The sequence below is a fragment of the Lithobates pipiens genome, unplaced genomic scaffold (assembly GCF_037356315.1).
Source record: "Lithobates pipiens isolate NorthernLeopardFrog02 unplaced genomic scaffold, aLitPip1_a1.2 Scaffold_13, whole genome shotgun sequence".
In the NCBI taxonomy this organism is placed as follows: domain Eukaryota; kingdom Metazoa; phylum Chordata; class Amphibia; order Anura; family Ranidae; genus Lithobates; species Lithobates pipiens.
In genome coordinates, this window is record NW_027507718.1 from 334,946,222 (window position 1) to 334,968,453 (window position 22,232).

At 44.9% G+C, this 22,232-nt stretch overlaps 1 protein-coding gene across 1 annotated transcript in view; it reads left to right on the forward strand.

Annotated features, from left to right (window-relative positions):
• EDNRA (endothelin receptor type A) overlaps nt 1–22,232 on the forward strand; it is a 95,631-nt gene that overhangs the window by 54,248 nt on the left and 19,151 nt on the right. Inside the window, exon 4 of the mRNA XM_077477002.1 lies at nt 7,711–7,909. Within this exon, the coding sequence (XP_077333128.1) occupies nt 7,711–7,909 (199 nt within the window). The remainder of the gene's footprint in view (nt 1–7,710; nt 7,910–22,232) is intronic.

Consider the following 22,232-nt stretch of genomic DNA (forward strand, 5'->3'; position numbering starts at 1 on the left):
GGGCAGGGTGTGCGCCCTATGCCTATATACTTTTGCTAATAGGTGTCCCTCGTTCCCATCTCAAAAAGTTGGGAGGTATGTAATACCGAAACAAAGATATTGCTCATTTGTAAACTTAATTATGTGTTCGTTTAGCTAGTTACAACTTTTGGTCTGTACAGTCTATTATAAATGCAGAAACCCAGCAGCTTTTGCAGACAAAGCAGTGAGAAACAAATCACACTGCAAACACATTTGGCATTTAGAAAACATAATTTGACTCTAACCATTCTACTGAGCACTGTGTCACTTTTTGTGACTGCTAATGCATTGAAGGTTTTTGTAAGATGCAAAAATCCTGTGCAATAAATGTAGTTAGCACTCTGTCACCCAGCTTAACATGTACAGAATAGTGTATACAATGTAGGGGTCAGGAGTACAGTGTACAGCATAACATATAGGGCTGTAGGTAATTTTCTGGAAGGGGTGCTCTGCTCTCAATATATAAAATTTAGAGGCACCCAAGGTATCCAGAGGAACAAAAAGAGGTGGTACTCTGTTCCAAGGAAGCAGGGCCCCATAACCCATTACTACTTCTATGTCTGCAACTCTAAGAGCATGTCAGAAACCATGAAATCAGACCGAGAGACATGAGACAGAAGTACGGTTAAATCACACTTGTTTAATAATAAAAGTAAAAAGAAAAAATGTAGTCAAAACATAGCCAAAGTTCAGTAACTGGAACAGATAGTCAACCAAGCCAGAAGTCAGGAATCAATGTAGTGGAACAGCAAGCATGATCTGGAGCCAAAAGGGATGTCAGCAAAGCAAGTCTTTAAACAGGAATGCAGGAGATACTCTCTGCAATGTTGACCAAGTCGAAGGCAGAGATCCACTGGGCTGAACAGCTTAAGTAGGCAGGACTGATGGGCAGGATATCATTAACACCTGAGTAACTGTGGAGAGGTAGGAGCTGTCAATTAGCTGACAGCTGAGCGGCCAGCTCTGAGAAGGAATGGCTGAGCCCAGCCCTGACAGAGCATGGGTGGTGGCTTGTAAAGCAGAAACCCATGATTATGGCGGAGCCCAGCCCCGACAGTACCCACTCCTCAACAACCCCTCCCCCTCGGAGGAACACCAGGCTTCAAGGGAAAATGTCAATTGAAATCACAGAGGAGGACAGGGGCATGTACGTCCGAGGATGAGACCCAAGAGCGTTTCTCCAGACCGTACCCCTTCCACCAGGTACTGCATGCAGCCACGGAACCTACGGGAGTCAACAATGGACTGTACTTCATACTCCTCATGGTTCTCAGCCTGTACAGGGTGAGGACGAGACACCGAGGTGGTAAAACGGTTGCAGACCAAAGGTTTTAATAAGGAGACATTAAATACATTTGAGATACGCATTAGAAGGAATGTCTAATGCGTAAGCCACTGGGTTAATCCTGCAAAGAATATGGAAAGGCCCAATAAACCGAGGTGTGAACTTCAGAGAGGAAACACGAAGTCGGAGGTTGAGAGATGACAGCCAGACCCTGTCCCCAACCTGATAGGAAGGCGCAGGCAGGCGTCCGCGGTCAGCATGGAGTCTGTACCTATCATTAGCATGTAACGAATGAGTCAGGCAACATGAAAGGTTGGAAACCATAGTTCGCCATAAATGGGGACAATCGGAAGAAGAATTCAAGGCACTATTGTGAGCAAACTCTGCCCACGGTAATAGGTCTGACCAGTTGTTATGATGGTCAGAAATATAGCAATGTAGGAATTGCTCCAAGGACTGATTGGCTTGTTCTGTGGCCCCATTACACTGCGGGTGATATGCAGAGGAAAAGGCAAGCTGAATTCCCAACTGTGCACAAGCTCGCCTACCCCTGTCCGAGACGATCACCTTGGGTAGCTCATATAAGCGAAAGATCTGCCGAGCAAAAATGGAAGCCAGTTCCTTAGAAGTGGGCAACTTCTTAAGTGGAATACAATGAGACATTTTTGGGAACCAAAGCAGAATCCAGAGATTGTCGGGGAATTTCTCCTCACACAGCTTTATGGAAAAATCCTCAGCTTTCACACTTCTATACGTACCCTGACCCTATTATATGGCCCAAATTTGATATTAAAAAGGTGGGGTATATGGTAAGGAATGGCACACTCCTGCAATTTGATGCTCTGAATTCTAAATTTAAACTGCCTAATTCTGTTTTCTGTTTTGTTATGTGCAACTTCATCATGCATGTAATTCTCAATTTGGTACTGCTGCACTCACATTGCAGGAAGGTGGTTTGGAGTCTGTGCTTCGGGATGCTTCTTTGCACAAGGTTTTGTCCAATATTTATAAGCAACTGTTTGTGGATGTCAACAGGGTCCTTGCACCTTACAGAGCAGCTTGGAAAGGGGTGTTCCCTCAGTTAGATGGGGGTGACTGGGATGATCTTTGGACATTCAATTTTTTCCAGACTGTTATTGCCTAGGAATCATGTCATCCAATACAAATTCCTGCATCAAATATACCTCACTCCAGCCAGATTGGCTAGGATCTTTCCTTCCCATTCACCCTGTTGCTGGTGGTGTACCTCACCCGGGGCAGATTTTCTGCACAGTTTTTGGGACTGTGCGGCTATATAGAGGTTTTGGCTTACTGAATGCAGACATCTTAAGTCTTCCGGAAGGGGCGGGAATCTCCCGCATTTCTGCGGTCGCTCCCGCACACACCCGCAAGCGCCTTCCGATCTCTCGGGAATGATCGGTGCGGCGGCTGTCCCTCCTGCTGCACACCGATCACCCCCAGCTTCTCTGTGTACTCCTCCCCCATCCTCCTCCGTGTCCTTCTCCGCCACTCCTTGTCCCCCATAACCGGCTCCCCTCCTCTCCCACCAGCTGTGGGTACTAGTAATAGGACACAGTGAGTGAGTGAGATCGCTTTTGTGTCCTGTGATTACTAAGAAAACTGAGTAAACTGTGTTTACTCTGCTCAGTTTATGAATGGACAGGAGCCTCTGTCTCTTGTTCATTCATCTTTAGTGCTGAGAAAAAGCGTCACCTCCCTGAAATGAGTTTGCCACCTCCCTGAAATTCGTTTTTGCAGGTTGGGATGTCTGTGAATGTATAGAGAGAGGTACTACACAACCATTGAAGTGCGTCTCTTGGGACTAGTTGATGCCCTGGCCCCTAAGAAAGTAGCATGTACCCTTTTGACATTACTATTTAATTATTAGAAAAAAATATAGTTCTGCCTGGAAGGCACTTATTACTAAAACCCTTCCTTTGTATAAAGCCACGTATGCTAGTAGGGGAACACCCAATAACGTTTCCCTTAAACAGGTTGGGTATTTGTGTATTGTATCCAGGGTCTATTGCTTATTTTTTATAGACTCATACAATGTTATTAGTAATGGGAGCCTGTAGAAGTCACATTTTAAGAATTTATTACTGAGTTAAATGTGCAGTAGAATATTTGCTTTCATAGCTGTGTATTATTATTATTATTCACAATTTATATTGTGCTGACAGTTTAAACAGCACTTTACAACTTGAGGGTAGACAGTACAAATACTATATACTTTAATACAGTAGGAATCAGAGGGCCCTGCTCATTAGAGCTTACAATCTAAGAGGGAGGGACAAGAGATACAAGAGGTAATAACTGTGGGGGGTGAGCTGATGTAGAACATAAATGTACAATTGTTAGGTGGGGACCAGATAGTCTTCTCTGAGTTTTCAGGGATTGTCTGAAAGTAGACAAAGTAGGAGATAGTTGAACAGATTGGGGTAAAGCATTCCAGAGAATGTGAGAGGCTCGGAAGAAGTCCTGGAAGAGAGCATGGGGTGAGGTGACAAGGAAGCTAGAGAGCAGGAGGTCTTAGCCCTTTTACACACGGTCGGAGATTCCGACGGAATGTGTCCTATCGGACCGTTTTGTCGGATAATCCGACTGTGTGTGGTCTCCATTGGACTGTTTCCGACAGACCAAGTTTTCCAACTTGTCCGTAAAATTTTCCGACAAAATGCTCCGATCGGACATACTCCAATCATGTGTAGCCTACTTCGACGGACAAAGTGCCACGCATGCTCAGATCAAATTCCTAGACCAAAGCTATTGGCTACTAGCCTGAACGTAGTCCCATCATAATGAAATAATGTCATCACGTTATGTACAATCGGATTTTCCGACAACTTTGTCCGACCGTGTGTATGCAACAGTTTCGGACAAAATCCGTCTGACAAAATCCAACAGATTTGGTTGTCGGAATGTCCGACCGCATGTACAAGGGCTTAGGAGGAGCGAAGAGGATGATTTGGTTGGTGTTCTGTGACTAGGTTAGAGATGTAGCTGGGGGCCAGGTTGTGGATGGCTTTGTAAGTTACTGTTAGTATCTTGAATTTGATTTGTTGATTGAATGGCAGCCAATGGAGGTATTGGCATAGAAGGGTAGCAGACACTGAGCAGTTTGTAAGGTGGATGAGCCTGGTGGCAGCATTCAGGATGGACTGAAGGGGGGATAGCCTATTTAGAGGTAAGCCAATGAGGAGGGATTTGCAATAGTCGAGGCGAGATATGACCAAGGAGTGGATTAGAAGCTCTGTGGTGGCATTGGTTAGGAAGGGGTGTAACTTGGAGATGTTGCGGAGGCTGAGGCGGCAAGCTTTGGACAGAGATTGGATGTGGTGCTGAAAGGATAGTTCAGAGTCCAGGATTACACCTAGGACCTTGGCATGGGGAGGCGGGTTGATAGTTGAGCATTTGATTTTGACAGAGAAATCAGGCGAAGTGGCACTTGGGGGAGGAAATATCATGAGCTCCATTTTGAATAGGTTCAGTTTGAGGAAGTGATGTGACATCCGGGCTGATATATCTGTTAGTAAGTTGGTGATGCATGAGGAGACAGATGGAGTGAGTTGGGAGGTGGAGAAGTAGATTTCGGTTTTGTCCACGTAGAGATGATATTGAAAGCCAAGGGAGGCAATCAACTGACCCAGGGAGGAGGTGTAGATTGAGAAAAGGAGAGGTCCAAAAACAGAACCTTGGGAGTCCCCAATGGAGAAAGGAAGAGGAAAGGAGGAAGTAGAGTTGTAAGTAACACTGAAGGAGCAGTGGGATAGGTAGGATGAGAACCAGCGAAGAGTACAATCACAGAGACCAAAGGAGTGACGTTTTTTGAGGAGGAGGGGGTGGTCCAATGCATCAGAGGCAGCAGAGAAGTCCAGGAGAAGTTGCATAGAATAGTGTCCATTGGTTTTAGCTGTTAGTGGGTCGCTGGTGAGTTTAAGGAGAGCATCCAGGCTGAAGGGGATCAAGAAGTTTGTTCATAGTCAGATGGTCGCTCAGTCAGTTGTAGACCAGTCTTTCAAGGAGTTTGGAGGAGAAGGAGAGTAAGGAGATGGGGCGCAGGTTGTTCAGATTGGTGCAGCCTCACCGTGCCCATCAAATGCAGCCATTGTGTCCATCAAATGCAGCCACTGTGCCCATCAATTACAACCATTGTGCCCATCAAATGCAGCCACTGTGCCCATCATATGCAGCCACTGTGCCCATCATATGCAGCCACTGTGCCCATCATATGCAGTCACTTGTGCCCATCAAATGCAGCTACTTGTGCCCATCAAATGCAGCCACTTGTGCACATCATATGCAGCCACTGTGCCCATAAAATGCAGCCACTTGTGCCCATCATATGCAGCCACTGTGCCCACTGACACCCCCCCCCCCCCAACTCGCCCGGCAGTGCATCCAACCCCCCGGCGCGGCTCTGGCAGTGCATCCAACTCCCCAATCCCCCACCGTGCATGGCTCTGGCAGAACGCCCTGACATTTACCAGGCAGCAGCTCCTTTCCAGCGCATGTGTTTCCTCCCTCCTTTTCCAAAGTGTCGGGCATCCAATAGGGTGGCCTGGCGCTTTGGCCAATCAGGAAACAGGTATGATGTCCTGGCTCCTGATTGGCGGGGAGGAAGGTTAGTGTGAAAATAGCGAAAATGTATTTGCTATCATTGCACAATTGGGTGGGATCAGGGCGCACTCTCTGCGCCCCCAGCCCACCCTATTTTTAAACCTATTAGAACCTCTGTCCCTAATCAGGTGCTTCAAAAAATACCACCCCCTCCCAACCCCTGCCATAGGAATCCATGTATGAAGAACCACTTAGAGAAAGAAGCCTTAAGGAAAAAAGCCCACCAATGTGCTCCGCCAGCAAAGTGCTGACCCCTTACGGGTGCTCTAAATGTATACTGTTATAAGGGTGGGGGTGAAAGTTTGTTAAATAATCACGAATGAATATAAGGATGCAAAATGCCGCGTACACGCGACCGGTTTTTCAGAATAAACTCTGGCGGTTTTTCTTGCGGAGTTCAAACGGAGTTCCGACGGAGTTCCGCTGAAACAATCTTGCCTACACATGATCACACCAAAGTCAGATTGTCTAGAATGCGGTGATGTACAACACGTATGACGGGACTAGAAAAAGGAAGTTCAATAGCCAGTAGCCAATAGCGGCGCATGCATAGTTTTTGGTCCATCAGCACAGCATACAGGCGAATGGTTTTCCCGATAGGAATTGATTCCATCGGAAAGATTTAAAACATGTTCTATTTCTAGGTCCATCAGAATTTTAGAGAAAAAAAAAGGCAGATGAAGCATACACACGATCGGAATATCCGATTAAATTATTCCGTCGGACTTTTTCTGCCGGAAAGTCCGACCATGTGTATAGGGCAATGGCATTACAATCAAAGCGAACCTTTCAATCCTAAAGTCAGAAAAGCAAGAGTCCAGAGTTAAAGATAAGATCAGCACATAAAACATAGGTAAGATCCAGAGCAACAAAAAACAACATTATGGTAATGCACACAGGGCAACAGATAGAGAAGGCAACATACCAAAAGCACATATACAGAAATAGAAAGCAGATCTCAGTTTCAATTAAAGGTAGAAGATGTGGTTGAGTTGACACATACGCAGAAATAGCAAGCAGATCCCAGTTTCTTTTAAAGATGCTGACACATGCCTGTGGAGGGACAGAGAAGAAATGTTCAGATGAGGCAGAGCTTGAAGTGCATATCACTTGTATAAAGAATCACTTAGAGAGGTGTATTAGCCTTGGAGCTATAGTGCTGGCCTAGTGCTGTGGTCTTGTTTGTTAAAGCATGCAATGTGTCCCCTGTTTGTCAGGCTGTCCTTCAATGTTTTATATATTATCTTTTTGAATTGTATTTGTACATGCACTTGCATTTGTTACATGCACTGCACTATGGCCAATTGTGGTTGTGTTAAAATAAGTTCAAACTGGACCAGAATTTAGCTTTCTTCCCTCCAGAGGGACTGCACACAACCCCCCACCCCCACTGCAGCATGCAAGCACAGAAATTATGTTGAATTGTAGTTGGGGGATCGTTTGGCAAATTAATGAATGAGCTGCTGATGAATTTGCATATTAATGAGCCAACAGAAGATTTTGAAATGAATGAGCTGACACTGAATTTGCATATGAATTGTCTGTGGCCCAACGTAACAGGCAGATATGGTGATAAATTTATTCAGCAAGCCCCACACAGTGATCCTTGGATACAGCTGTAATGGCACAACCAGATAAAAAACAGGACTGTACCAGAGAGTAATTATGCATAATGAGATGGGCAGCCTCACTAACCAACACAGTGAATTTGGTACAACATGGTTAGATTCTATGGAGCTTTGGTTGATAAAACACATTCACATGAAAACTTCTCTGTATTCCAGGTACAGAGCAGTTGCATCCTGGAGTCGAGTTCAAGGCAATGGAATCCCACTTATCACAGCAATTGAAATACTTTCCATCTGGGGTCTTTCGTTTGTGCTGGCAATCCCTGAGGCAATTGGATTTGTCATGGTGCCCTTTGACTATCGGAATGAAACATTACGAACTTGTATGTTTGATGCTAGATCTCCTTTTATGGAGGTATGTATATGTATGTATATGTTCTTGTTTTATGTGCAATCCTGTACACATGCAATCTTATGCCTGTGACACATGGCCATATTCAAGGAGTACTTCATTCTCAAAAGGAGATGCAATCAGAACTCACATTGCTGAAGTAAGAGCTGTGCAAGAAACATAACAATTAGTACTTAAGTACTAAGAAATCTTTACCAAATAAGACAATATTAAATTTGTATGACATCACATTATTATATCTTTCTCTCCTTCTGTCTATTTGTCTTTCTTGCCCTTTCCTGCTCTTGTGATATATTAGCCTGGATGTAAACTGGTCATCGCATGGTTGATTGCACAGTCTACCAATCGCATTCTGTACAACCAACTTGACAAAATTTCCCCACTTTATCAGCGATGCAGGCTATATCCTGCAAAGATGATCAAGGTAGTGTTGCGTCTGGCAGAATACAATAACTCAGTGGAGAGGATTCCATCATCCACATTGAGTGTGTAGATGGAGCAATTAAGTCAGTTTTTTTTTCATTCAACCCACTTGTTGAACAAAAACAACTAATTCATCTATTAGCTGCCTTAGTGTGTTTTGGCCCACTTTTACACAACGTGGGCCTTGGGCTTGCCATGCAGCTTCCCTGGGATAGAAGATTTCAAAGGTCACTGAGAATGTCAGACTGAAAGTGTTAACAGTGTGGTATCTGGGGTCCCAGGTCACTAACTAGCCATCTCTTGTTAAAATAAACAGCATCCATCAAAAAGTACAACCAAAATAGCCTATCTTCAGCATAAACCAACAAAATAGACCATAACTTTGGTACAAATTAAAGCATACACTTGTCCCTTGACAGGGTTGAAAGTTCCTGACTGATTCAGGTGTCCAGAAAGGGTCACAGAAGTCCAGCAGCACCTCAAGTTGCCCATAGACAGATCAAAATTTGGATGGCTCAGCAGGGACCAGCTGAACTTTAATCCATGTATGGGCACTGTGGTTGTACCGGTCGACTTCAGTAGAACCACCTTGATGGAAAATTCCCCCTTAATCCATGTATTCTGACAGCAATAAAGTCTCCCCGCAGTCAGAATGTAATGATTCCTTGAATGTGTGGATAGGGGAACTGAGTCAGTTTTTTCATTCAACCCTCTGGTTGAATGAAAAATTGACCCATCTATGCCCTGCTTAAGTCAGACAAACAACCAACAGCCCTCTCACACTGTGTCCTACTCTACAAAACACCTAATTTACTTGCTGGCTACTTCTAGTCCTTTTTAGAGTGCTCCCACAGGAAGGCCTATCCTGAGCAATCAAAGCTGCTTCTCCTGTGGCATCCCAATTTAAAAAGACCACAACCTTAACAACGGTGCCAATCAGGACCCATCCTTGGCTCCCTGTAGAAGCTATTTAGAAGTGGATCAGCACAAAATTGGCAATTACGAAGATGAAGTATTGATTGGCATTGATATTGGATGTCAGGGACATTTGATGTCTATTCTTTATGTCATGACTACTAACTTTTATGTATAAAGGACCAACTTATTTCACAGTATATTGAGAGGGATGACAGCCATAATAATACATGAAACATTTAAATCTGTTGCGCCATAAGGGAGCTGAGTACAGGTTTTCAAATAAGAATGGTATGACTCCAAATAGTTTTTTTATTTTTTTGCCACTCCATGACAATGTTATCTTTCACCCTCATGCATTATAGATATCTAGTACATATGCCATTTTACTGATCAATGTGCAGTTTATAGAACATTGACAATGACTGTACTGTGTCTAGCTAACAGGCAATCATAAAAAATGTATTTTGTATTTAGTGACAGGAGAAGTTGACATGGGAACTTAACAAGGGAAATATTCCCAGGGGGAAAACCTTGGTTAGCCTTTTGATAATGCTGACATGCATATTATAAGTACAAATAAAAATGACACATCAGTACAGTGCAGATGCATGCACTGTATATTGTCAGAGTGAGACAGTTCTGTGAAAATACTCCGTGATGTTCGACTACCACGCCTTCATCTAAAAACATACTCCTAGAACAATGCGCTTTCATCTTCAGAGCAGCACTCAACAGGGTTGGGGCTTAACAAGCTAAACTAACAAAGTACACGTCACACGTGCTTGATTTCCAAAGTACTAATTTGTACTGCTTTATTGGAAGCATGAAAGGTTAAATGTTCTTTCTTTGTTAACTTAATGAATATGAAAGAGCAGACATAAAAACAATGTCAGCTTTCACAAGTGTGCTTTGAAATATTACTACACTGTAACACCTATAATTAAACTGTTATATTATGTTAGATCATTAGATCATGTGGTACACATAGTTATGATGATTGTTTATTTACAGTGACAGAATGAGATGGAAAATTGATTCCCCCCCCCCCCAGATTTCCTTTTCTGTGTCATCTTTATTCTGGACATCTTCCAGAATCAGAAACAGCAATGGCAGTGTGTTAAATGGATGTGCTAACACATCCTTGAACAGGAATAAACACATAGGGGTTGATTTACTAAAACCGTAGAATGCAAAATCTGGTGCAGCTCTGTGAACCAATCCGTTTCAAGGTTTTTTGTGAAAGCTTAAAGAATATATAAACCCAACACTTTAAATTCCTGATATGTGCCTGCTGTACCATCTACTTATAAGAAAATGGAAGGTATCCTGTTCTCTTTGTATTGCTTCCTTTGTGTAAAGCAACTGGTGTTTCTGCCAGTCCCTTTACTTTTCTAATAAAAGTCTGACCACACTAGGCATGATAGCACAGCGTGGTCTGTTCTCCAGCAATGCTGAGTACTCAGCTTGTTTGCCTCCAATGATCAGACATGTCCGCCCCCATCCCTCACAGCCATTCACTGGGAACTAAGAAAGTATTTATAATGTATATATATATATATATATATATATATATATATATATAGCTTTTTTTCAGGGGGGGACTTGGTGGAACTCAGCTCCACCACCTCTGTGTGTGTGTGTGTGTGTGTGTGTGTGTGTACACACACAAATGTTGTGCCTTTCATTTAAATGTTAAACTGAAGGGTTGTTTTACAAAGCAAGAGTTTACATAAAAATTAATTGAAAAAGCTGAAGTTAGAAGGGAAGCTGATTGGCAACCATGCACAGCTGCACCAGAGTTTGCACGCTCCAATTTTACAAAAAGGACAATTCAGGCGCTATGCAATGATACTCAGTTCATTAAACAGTGGAACAAACCTGAACTTCCTCGCAGCTGGGAGGTAAACCGTGAGCACCAATTATGATGCCCAAACATAACAATATAAGCAACAAAGCCTTCTGCTGACAGCCTTCTGAGGCCGCGTACACACGCGGGGACTGTTCGCTCAACTTTGTCCGTCAAACAGTTTCAGCGGACAGTCCGCTCAAAATTAGCATGGACGGACTTGCCCACACACGACGAACGAACAGTCCGCTGAAACCGTGCGCGATGACGTGTACAGCACGTACGACGGGACGAAAAATACGACGTCCTATACACTGCAATGCAAACTTCGGCGTGTAAATCCTTTCTGAGCATGCGCGGAACTTAGTTTGACGAACAAGCCTACACACGAGGGGACTGCTCGCTGAAACAGAGTTTCAGCGGACAGTTTTTCGGAATTTCCGAAAAACTTTGTTCAGCAGACTGTCCGCTGAAACTGTCCACTGAAAGCCCACACACGAGCGGACTGTCCTCCGAAACACTGTTCAGCGGACAAAGTTGAGCGAACAGTCCCCGCGTGTGTACGCGGCCTGAGAGATTTCTCCACGGAACTTTGTTGCTATCGCTTGGTCATTTGCGTCACTGGGGGGGACCAGAGGGGGCCATGACCGCCAAGTTGACACAGGCTCTCCTGAGAGGTAGAGCATCCCTAACAGCTCCTGCGGGGGATTTCTTCCCCACCCTCTGCTCACTGACACTGTGCATTGCATAATGTGAGGGGAGCTCGCACAGCCACGGCCGCCCGATCTGCTCCCTCCCCCTACATTCTCATTGGTAGGGAGGAGAGCGAGTTGCAGGAAGGACTCCACCAGCACTGTGGGGGGGGCCCAAGCCTCCCATTATCTCAGTGACAGTGAAGAAAACAGACTGATTTCACGGAAGGTAGAGCAGAGAAGAATACAGCTCCTCCTCCTCCCACCTCTGTTCCTCCTGTGTCTACCTTTCCCACCCACACTATCACCAGCATACAGTCCAGCCTCAACCCGCAGGCAGGGCTGGACTGGGACAGAAATTTGGCCCTGGACTTCATCCAGACCGGCCCACTTACATTTTGAGTGTCCCATCAGCACCCCCTTACATCAGAGTGTCCCATCACCAGCCCCCTTACACCAGAGTGTCCCATCACCAGCACCCCTTACATCAGAGGGTCCTATTACCAGCCCCCTTACATCAGAGTGTCCCATGAACAGCCCCCTTTACATCAGAGTGTCCCATGAGCAGCCCCCATACATCAGAGTGTCCCATCAGCACCCCCTTACATCAGAGTGTCCCATCAGCACCCCTTTACATCAGAGTGCCCCATCACCAGCCCCCTTACAACAGAGTGTCCCATCAGCACCCCCTTACATCAGAGTGTCCCATGAGCAGCCCCCTTACATCAGAGTGTCCCATCAGCACCCTTTACATCAGAATGTCCCATGAACAGCCCCCTTACATCAGAGTGTCCCATCAGCACCCCCTTACATCAGAGTGTCCCATGAGCAGCCCCCATACATCAGAGTGCCCCAACAGCACCCCCTTACATCAGAGTGTCCCATCAGCACCCCCTTACATCAGAGTGCCCCATCACCAGCCCCCTTACAACAGAGTGTCCCATCAGCACCCCCTTACATCAGAGTGTCCCATGAGCAGCCCCCTTACATCAGAGTGTCCCATCAGCACCCCTTACATCAGAGTGTCCCATGAACAGCCCCCTTACATCAGAGTGTCCCATCAGCACCCCCTTACATCAGAGTGTCCCATGAACAGCCCCCATACATCAGAGTGTCCCATGAACAGCCCTCATACATCAGAGTGTCTCATCAGCACCTCCTTACATCAGAGTGTCCCATCAGCTGCCCCCTTACATCAGAGTGTCCCATCAGCTGCCCCCTTACATCAGAGTGTCCCATCAGCAGCCAATTACATCAGAGTGTCCCATCAGCAGCCAATTACATCAGAGTGTCCCATTACCAGCCCCCTTACATCAGAGTGTCCCATTACCAGCCCCCTTACATCAGAGTGTCCCATGAACAGCCCCCCTTACATCAGAGTGTCCCATGAGCAGCCTCCTTACATCAGAGTTTCCCATCAGCACCCCTTACATCAGAGTGTCCCATGAACAGCCCCCTTACATCAGAGTGTCCCATCACCAGCCCCCCTTACATCAGAGTGTCCCATCAGTACCCCCTTACATCAGAGTGTCCCATGAACAGCCCCATACATCAGATTGTCCCATCAGCACCTCCTTACATCAGATTGTCCCATCAGCACCCCCTTACAACAGAGTGTCCCATCAGCATCCCCTTACATCAGAGTGTCCCATCACCAGCCCCCTTACATCAGACTGGCCCACTGAGCCATCGGCCCACCGGGAAACTCCCAGTAGTCCCGATGGCCAGTACATGCCTGCCCGCAGGTGAGTGTGCACACTTCAGTACACTGTAATCACTGAACTGTTCTTATCTCCATCCATCTCCCTTCTCTCCTCCATCTGTCTCTCCCCCCCCCCCTGTTCTTTCAAGACCTTCACAAACTTTCAGTACTAGTTAGGCAGGTAATAGAAGGTGTAAATTTATTTCCTGCAACACAGTCAGTGCTGACAGGGGAATCCCTCCTGTCCAGAAATTGTTCTGGCAAGCAGTATTTATCACTAGAAGCTATAACAACCACTAGGGATAATCATAAGAGTATCCGGCAGGCTGGTTGCACCCAGGTTGATCAATCAACTTGGTACATTCAGCCTGCCATTAATGTTTCAAATCTCAGCCAGTTCCTACTGAACTAGTTGAGATTTAAACTGTCTATGGCTGGTCTTAGCACTTAAGCATATCATACATTGATCACTTTTTTTATTCAACTATTAGATTGAATGAAAAAAAAAACAAGATCCAATTCCCCCATCTACACATTCCAGGTGCACCAGTGGTGGAACAACCAGGGTTTCTGCCTTGTCCCAGCTATTGACAGCGTTAGTCTCTGTCTCCATGGCAGCGGTGGCAGCGCATTAGGACCCAGTGCTGATTACTTTAAGGGGCTGATGGGTTCATGCACAGGAGGGTCAGCACAGTTAGTTGTTAGAGATGTGCTCGGGTGTGTTCAAACTCCCACATGCCCAATCCCACCAGGAAGCTGACACTCCGCTGTCTTAATCACAGGCAGTGAAACATTTCCCAGTCTGCAGCTGCACAGATCAGGAAATGTCTCACTGCCTGTGATTAGCCTGTGCAGTGTCGGCTTCCTGGCGGCATCGGGCATGTGAGAGTTTGAACACACCCAAGCCCATCTCTAATGGTTGTAGACAGTTGAGCTACTTGCAGGTTCCTTAGCAGCAGTGGAGCCTTCGCTGTTATGTTGATCAGGATGCAATCCAGGTGATGCCCCTAGTCAAATCTAATGTTAAATATGATAGCGATTTTATTGATCAAAGCTCACACCTTACTGGCATGGCACCCATATGGCTGCTGAACATACAGTTAATTTAATTTGATTTGAGGACAGCAAGAGGAGGCTGGGGAACCCTGTGGTGGCAGAACGCCAGGGCCTGGTTGCAAGTGCTACCTTTGCAACACTGGTAGTTCTCCCAATGCTTTGAACCCTGATATTTTCCTGGTGTGCTGGTGGCAAATCTCTCTGCCACCTTGGAGGACCCCAATACAATCGGAATGGGGCTCACTGCAGCACATGTGAAAGGGTCCCATTGCTGGATCATAATAAAGGGTCCTGCAACAGAAGTAACAGTATCCCTGTCCCCCCATGTGCCCCCCCCCCAAATATGAAAGCTGGAGACGCCACTGCACCTGGTGTCTCAACACACACAGCATCCAGTGACCACTGCGGCTGTGACATTACATCCGGCATGCTGTCTTGAAACCTCTGCTACCTATCCTCTGCTTGAGTCTCCCGGGATTGTCCTGGGATCGATCTGCGAGCCCGCGGCCTTGCTGCACAGCCTTATGTCATCTTTCGCTGCCTAATACATCCCTGGCTTTTTTGCACCTTTGCCTGCAATATAAATCCCTGGCCTCTCCACTCTCCACAGCGGTAAATATTGGGCTCTTCACCATATCCCTTGCACAGCATCTGCTTTTTCCATCCGGGAGAACAAGTGGTTTACCTGTGCAGACAATCTTCTTTTTCCCCTCCAGCACCTACTTGATTAATGGTATATGTTTTCAGCCTCTCAAGTCATGTCTATATGGGATTATAGCAACATGTGATTGACACTTATACAGTCCAGTCTGTATACACAGGAGCCTTTTTATCTTTTTCAAGTTTGTTGTTGGACCAATAAACATTTTATATGTTTGTATTAACTGTGGTTTTGGTCTTTCATCTACAGCTGTGCTCATAAGTTTACACCCTGGCAGAATTTATGATTTCTTGGCCATTTTTCAAAGAATATGAATGATAACACAAAAACTTTTCTTTAACTCATAATTAGTGTTTGGCTGAAGCCATTTATTATCAATCAACTGTGTTTACTCTTTTTAAATCATAATAAGAACAGAAACTACCCAAACGACAATGATCAAAAGTTTACATACCCCAGTTATTAATACTGTGTATTGCCCCCTTTAGCATCAATGACAGCTTGAAGTCTTTTCTGGTATTTGTGGATGAGGTTCTTTATCTTCCGAGATGGTAAAGCTGCCCATTCCTCTTGGAAAAAAGCCTCCAGTTCCTGTAAATTCTTGAGCTGTCTTGCATGAACTGCACGTTTGAGATCTCCCCAGAGTGGCTCAATGATGTTGGAATGTCCAAGTATGTCCCATGTGCAGCTTCCTGGATGATGAATGTAAATGTTCCTCCAGTATTTTTTAATAACATACTGCATTCATCTTGCCATCAATTTTGACCAAATTTTCTGTGCCTTTGTAGCTCACACATCCCCAGAACATCAGTGATCCACCTCTGTGTTTCACAGTAGAAATGTTGTACCTTTTATCATAGGCCTTGTTGACTCCTCTCCAAATGTAGCATTTATGGTTGGGCCAAAAAGCTCAATTTTGGTCTTATCACTCCAAATGACTTTGTGCCAGAAGGTTTGAGGCTTGTCTCTCTGCTGTTTGGCATATTGTAAGCGGAATACTTTGTGGCATTTGCGTAGTAATGGCTTTTTTCTGACGACTCGAACATGCAGCCCATCTTTCTTCAAGTGCCTCCTTATTGTGCATCTTAAAACAGCCACACCACATGTTTTCAGGGAGTCCTGTATTTCACCTGAAGTTATTTGTGGATTTTTCTTTGCATCCCAAAGAATTATTCTGGCAGTTATGGCTGAAATTTTAGTTGGTCTACCTGACCCATGGTTTGGTTTCAACAGAACCCCTCATTTTCCACGTCTTGATTAGCGTTTGAACACTGCTGATTGCCATTCTTAATTCCTTGGATATCTTTTTATATCCCTTTCCTGTATTATACAGTTCAACTACCTTTTTCCCATAGATCCTTTTGACAATTCTTTTGCTTTCCCCATGACTCAGAATCCAGAAATGTCAGTGCAGCACTGGATGAAAGATGCAAGGGTCTGTCAGGAGTCCAGAAACTCATTGACCTTTTATAGACACACACTAATTACAAGAAAACAGATCACAGGTGAGGATGGTTACCTTTAATAGCCATTAAAACCCCTTTGTGTCAACTTGTGTGCATATTATCCGCCCAAAATTACCAGGGTAAACTTTGATCAGAGTTAATTGAGTAGTTTCTGTTGTGATTATGATTTAAAATGAGTAAACACCGTTGATTGATAATACATGGCTTCAGACAAACACTAACCATGAGTGAAAGAAACGTTTTTGTGTTATCATTCATATTCTTTGAAAAATGGCCAAGAAATCATAAATTCTGCCAGGGTATGTAAAATTTTGAGCACAACTGTATGTGGAACTACAACTACCAGCCAACAGATTTCACAACACTGGTTTGTGGTAGCACAACCTTATAGAATGCCTCAGCGCTTTCCTTGAGGATCTTTGTTGATTATACTCTCCAATTTTAGTAAATCGACCCAATAGAATACATACCCAAGATAGAGTGACAAACATTAAAAGAAAAGACATGAAGAATTAAGACATACACATAAAAAGAGAGAAACAGTCCATGAAGCTTTTCTTGGTTGTAACGAGTGTCATGAACATATCCTGGAATGTCACATCTCTATCCAGTGATATCACAATCATTCACACATTCAGCCATGCAATTGTCTCAATTAATATATGTCCAGGATGTTAAAATATCATATTGATTGGGTAATCTAATCAGAATGGGGTGGTTTCACAATGGTTGAATCCTATCCTGCTCCTGTCAATCAACATCTGTCTTGAAACATTCTGTGGTGATTGTATTAAGGTGATTGTTTTACCCATGTAACTATTAGTGATGGGGGTATTCCTGACACTCAATAGAACCAAAGAAGCTGCTTGGATAAGCACCCAAACATCATCAAAATTAAAAGAACATGTTCAGTTGAATGTGCTTAACTACTACTAGGTTTACCTTAACCACTTTCAGACCGGACCATTTTGCTGGTAAATGACCAGAGGTCTTTTTACACTTTGGCACTGCGCTGCTTTAACTGGTAATTGCGCGGTCATGCAATGTTGTACCCAAACAAAATTTGCGTCCTTTTCTTCCCACAAATAGAGCTTTCTTTTGATGGTATTTGATTGCCTCTGCGATTTTTATTTTTTGCGATATAAACGTAAAAAGACCGCAAATTTTGAAAAAAAATGATATTTTCTACTTTTTGTTATTAGAAAAATCCAATAAACTCAATTTTAGTCATACATTTAGGACAAAATGTATTCAGCCACATGTCTTTGGTAAAAAAAAAGTCAATAATTGTATATTTATTGGTTTGCGCAAAAGTTGTCACATCTACAAACTAAGGTACGTTTTCTGGAATTTACGCAGCTTTTAGTTTACGACTGCCTATCTCATTTCTTGAGGTGCTAAAATGACAGGGCAGTACAAAACCCCCCCAAATGACCCCATTTTGGAAAGTAGACCCCCTAAGGAAATTGATAAGAGGCATGTTGAGCCCATTGAATATTTTATTTTTTTGCCTCAAGCGATTGAATAATGACAAAAAAAAATTTTTTTTTTTTTTTTTACACAAAGTTGTCACTAAATGATATATTGCTCACACATGCTATGGGCGTATGTGAAATGACACCCCAAAATAAATTCTGCTGCTTCTCCTGAGTACGGGGATACCACATATGTGGGACTTTTTGGGAGCCTAGCCGCGTACAGGGCCCCGAAAACCAAGCACCGCCTTCAGGCTTTCTAAGGGCGTAAATTTTTGATTTCACGCCTCACTACCTATTACAGTTTTGAAGGCCATAAAATGCCAAGATGGCACAAAACCCCCACAAATGACCCCATTTTAGAAAGTAGACACCCCAAGCTATTTGCTGAGAGGCATGTTGAGTCCATGGAATATTTTATATTTTGCCACAAGTTGCGGGAAAATTACAAACTTTTTTTTTTTTTTTTTTTTTTTCACAAAGTTGTCACTAAATGATATATTGCTCATGCATGCCATGGGCATATGTGAAATGACACCCCAAAATAAATTCTGCTGCTTCTCCTGAGTACGGGGATACCACATATGTGGGACTTTTTGGGAGCCTAGCTGCGTACGGGGCCCCGAAAACCAAGCACCGCCTTCAGGCTTTCTAAGGGCGTAATTTTTTGAGTTCACTTCTCACTACCTATTACAGTTTTGAAGGCCATAAAATGCCAAGATGGCACAAAACCCCCACAAATGACCCCATTTTAGAAAGTAGACACCCCAAGCTATTTGCTGAGAGGCATGTTGAGTCCATGGAATATTTTATATTTTGCCACAAGTTGCGGGAAAATTACAAACTTTTTTTTTTTTTCACAAAGTTGTCACTAAATGATATATTGCTCACGCATGCCATGGGCATATGTGAAATGACACCCCAAAATAAATTCTGCTGCTTCTCCTGAGTACGGGGATACCACATATGTGGGACTTTTTGGGAGCCTAGCCGCGTACGGGGCCCCAAAAACCAAGCACCGCCTTCAGGCTTTCTAAGGGCGTTACAGTTTTGAAGGCCATAAAATGCCAAGATGGCACAAACCCCCCCCCCCAAATGACCCCATTTTAGAAAGTAGACACCCCTAAATTTAGGGGTACACTAGTGAGACTAGGTAATAAATGGCGGGTGCCCTGAAACTATAAAAAAATAACTAACCAACCAGCGTCACCTGTAACAGTTATATGGTGATCACTGGTGAAAGGGTTAACTAGGGGGCAATCAGGGGGCTTTATGCGGTAGTATATGGGGGTCCCTGGCGCTATAAAAAGCTGCGGCGAACCTAAATACCTACCTGCCTAACTAGCGTCACCTGTGACACTAATACAGCGATCAGAAAAACGATCGCTTATTAGGCTGGGTTCACACTGGAGCGATGCGGGAACGCCACGAATGCGCGGCGGGTTCCCGCATCGCATGCCTCCCGGCGGCAGTTCACACTGCCCTATGCGAACTGCTGGGAGTGTCAGTGAAATGTTAATGACACCCCCAGATCAGTTCGCATATCGCAGTGCGATCTGCAAACTTGGATCGCATGGTGTGAACACCCATGCGATCCGATTCTGCTGCGGACCAAAAAAAGGGTCCCGTGCGAGTTTGCGGCGGGTGCGGCGGGTGCGACACGAATTCAGCCATACTATCTGTATAGCTGAACTCGAATCGCACAGAGATCGGATGTGATTTGCACTGCAGTGCGGTGCGAATCACATCCGTTCTCATAAACCGCTGCAATGTGAACCCAGCCTTAGTGACACTGGCGACGGGGGGTGATCACGGGGTTAAACCTTTATTGGGGGGGTTAGGGGGGTACCTTAGAACTAAAGGGGGCTAACCCTAACTGCCCTAACAGTTATTAGTCACAAATGACACCTGCCGGGTGATCAGGGGGTTAAACCTTTATTAGGTAATAAATGGCGGGTGCCCTGAAACTATAAAAAAATAACTAACCAACCAGCGTCACCTGTAACAGTTATATGGTGATCACTGGTGAAAGGGTTAACTAGGGGGCAATCAGGGGGCTTTATGCGGTAGTATATGGGGGTCCCTAGCGCTATAAAAAGCTGCGGCGAACCTAAATACCTACCTGCCTAACTAGCGTCACCTGTGACACTAATACGGCGATCAGAAAAATGATCGCTTATTAGGCTGGGTTCACACTGGAGCGATGCGGAAACGCCGCGAATCCGCGGCGGGTTCCCGCATCGCATGCCTCCCGGCGGCAGTTCACACTGCCCTATGCGAACTGCTGGGAGTGTCAGTGAAATGTTACTGACACCCCCAGATCAGTTCGCATATCGCAGTGCGATCTGCAAACTCGGATCGCATGGTGTGAACACCCATGCGATCCGATTCTGCTGCGGGCCAAAAAAAGGGTCCCGTGCGAATTTGCGGCGGGTGCGGCGGGTGTGGCGGGTGCGGCGGGTGCGGCGAATGGCTGAACTCGAATCGCACAGAGATCGGATGTGATTTGCACTGCAGTGCGGTGCGAATCACATTCGTTCTCATAAACCGCTGCAATGTGAACCCAGCCTTAGTGACACTGGCGACGGGGGGTGATCACGGGGTTAAACCTTTATTGGGGGGGTTAGGGGGGTACATTAGAACTAAAGGGGGCTAACCCTAACTGCCCTAACAGTTATTACAGTCACAAATGACACCAATGCAAAAAAAAAAAAAAAAAAAAAAAAAATGACATTGGTGTCACTGTGACTGGGGGGCAGGGGTAATTGGGGGGGTGATCGGGGGGTAAAGGGGGGGTGTGAGTGTGCCTGGCATGTTCTACTGTGTGTGGGATGTGTTGGTGCAACTCACTGATCCGCTCTCCTCCGTGTCGGAACGAAAAATACCGACACGGAGGAGAGAATACATCACTTCCTCTCCTGTGTTTACATTACAGGAGAGGAAGTGATGTCACCGGGGATTTCCATTCGTCGGGAGCGATCGCGAGGGGGTGGCCATGAATGAATGGCCGTCCCCTCGTCCGGGATCGCTCCCGAACGAAAACCGACCGCCGCAGGCACCGGGCGGGGGCCCGATCGGGCCCCCGACCCGCGGGAGGCAAATCACGTACATGTACGTGCTTATGCCTGCCCGTGCCATTCTGCCGACGTACATCGGCGTGAGGCGGTCGGCAAGTGGTTAATCTAAATAAATGGGTACATAGACATGTAGGCAATTTCCAATTCATTGATGATAGAATAATAGCTTATAGATGGTTTGGATGAATAGACAGATGGGCACTGCAATATGTTAGATACATTTGACAAATCAAATTCAAATTCTTAGACCATTGGGTTATGCCCCACCAGATTGTGGAAAATCTTAACTTAGCTCTGCATAACTGCTCCCACTCCCAGCATTGCCTAACTTTTTTTGCTAGTAGTGATGGACATATCTCTCTCTGCTGAGAGAGTTTCACCTATGTGGTGCTATATTTCTCTTCTAGCAAGTTTGCATCCAGTTGCTGAACCTTGGTGCTCTTGTAGAAGAGCATGTATCCGAATTGGTGTTTACATACAGTGGTGTGAAAAAGTGTTTGCCCCCTTCCTCATTTCCTGTTCCTTTGCATATTTGTCACACTTAAGTGTTTCGGAACATCAAACCAATTTAAACAATAGTCAAGGACAACACAAGTAAACACAAAATGCAATTTGTAAATGAAGGTGTTTATTATTAAAGGTGAAAAAAAATCCAAACCATCATGGCCCTGTGTGAAAAAGTGATTGCCCCCCTTGTTAAAACTATAACTATAACTGTGGTTGTCCACACCTGAGTTCAATTTCTCTAGCCACACCCAGGCCTGATTATTGCCACACCTGTTCACAATCAAGGCATCACTTAAATAGGAGCTGCTTGACACAGTAAGGTCCACCAGAAGATCCTTAAAAGCTACACATCATGCCGAGACCCAAAGAAATTCAGGAACAATTGAGAAAGAAAGTAATTGAGATCTATCAGTCTGGAAAGGGTTATAAAGCCATTTCCAAAGCTTTGGGAATCCAGCGAACCACAGTGAGAGCCATTATCCACAAATGGCGAAGACATGGAA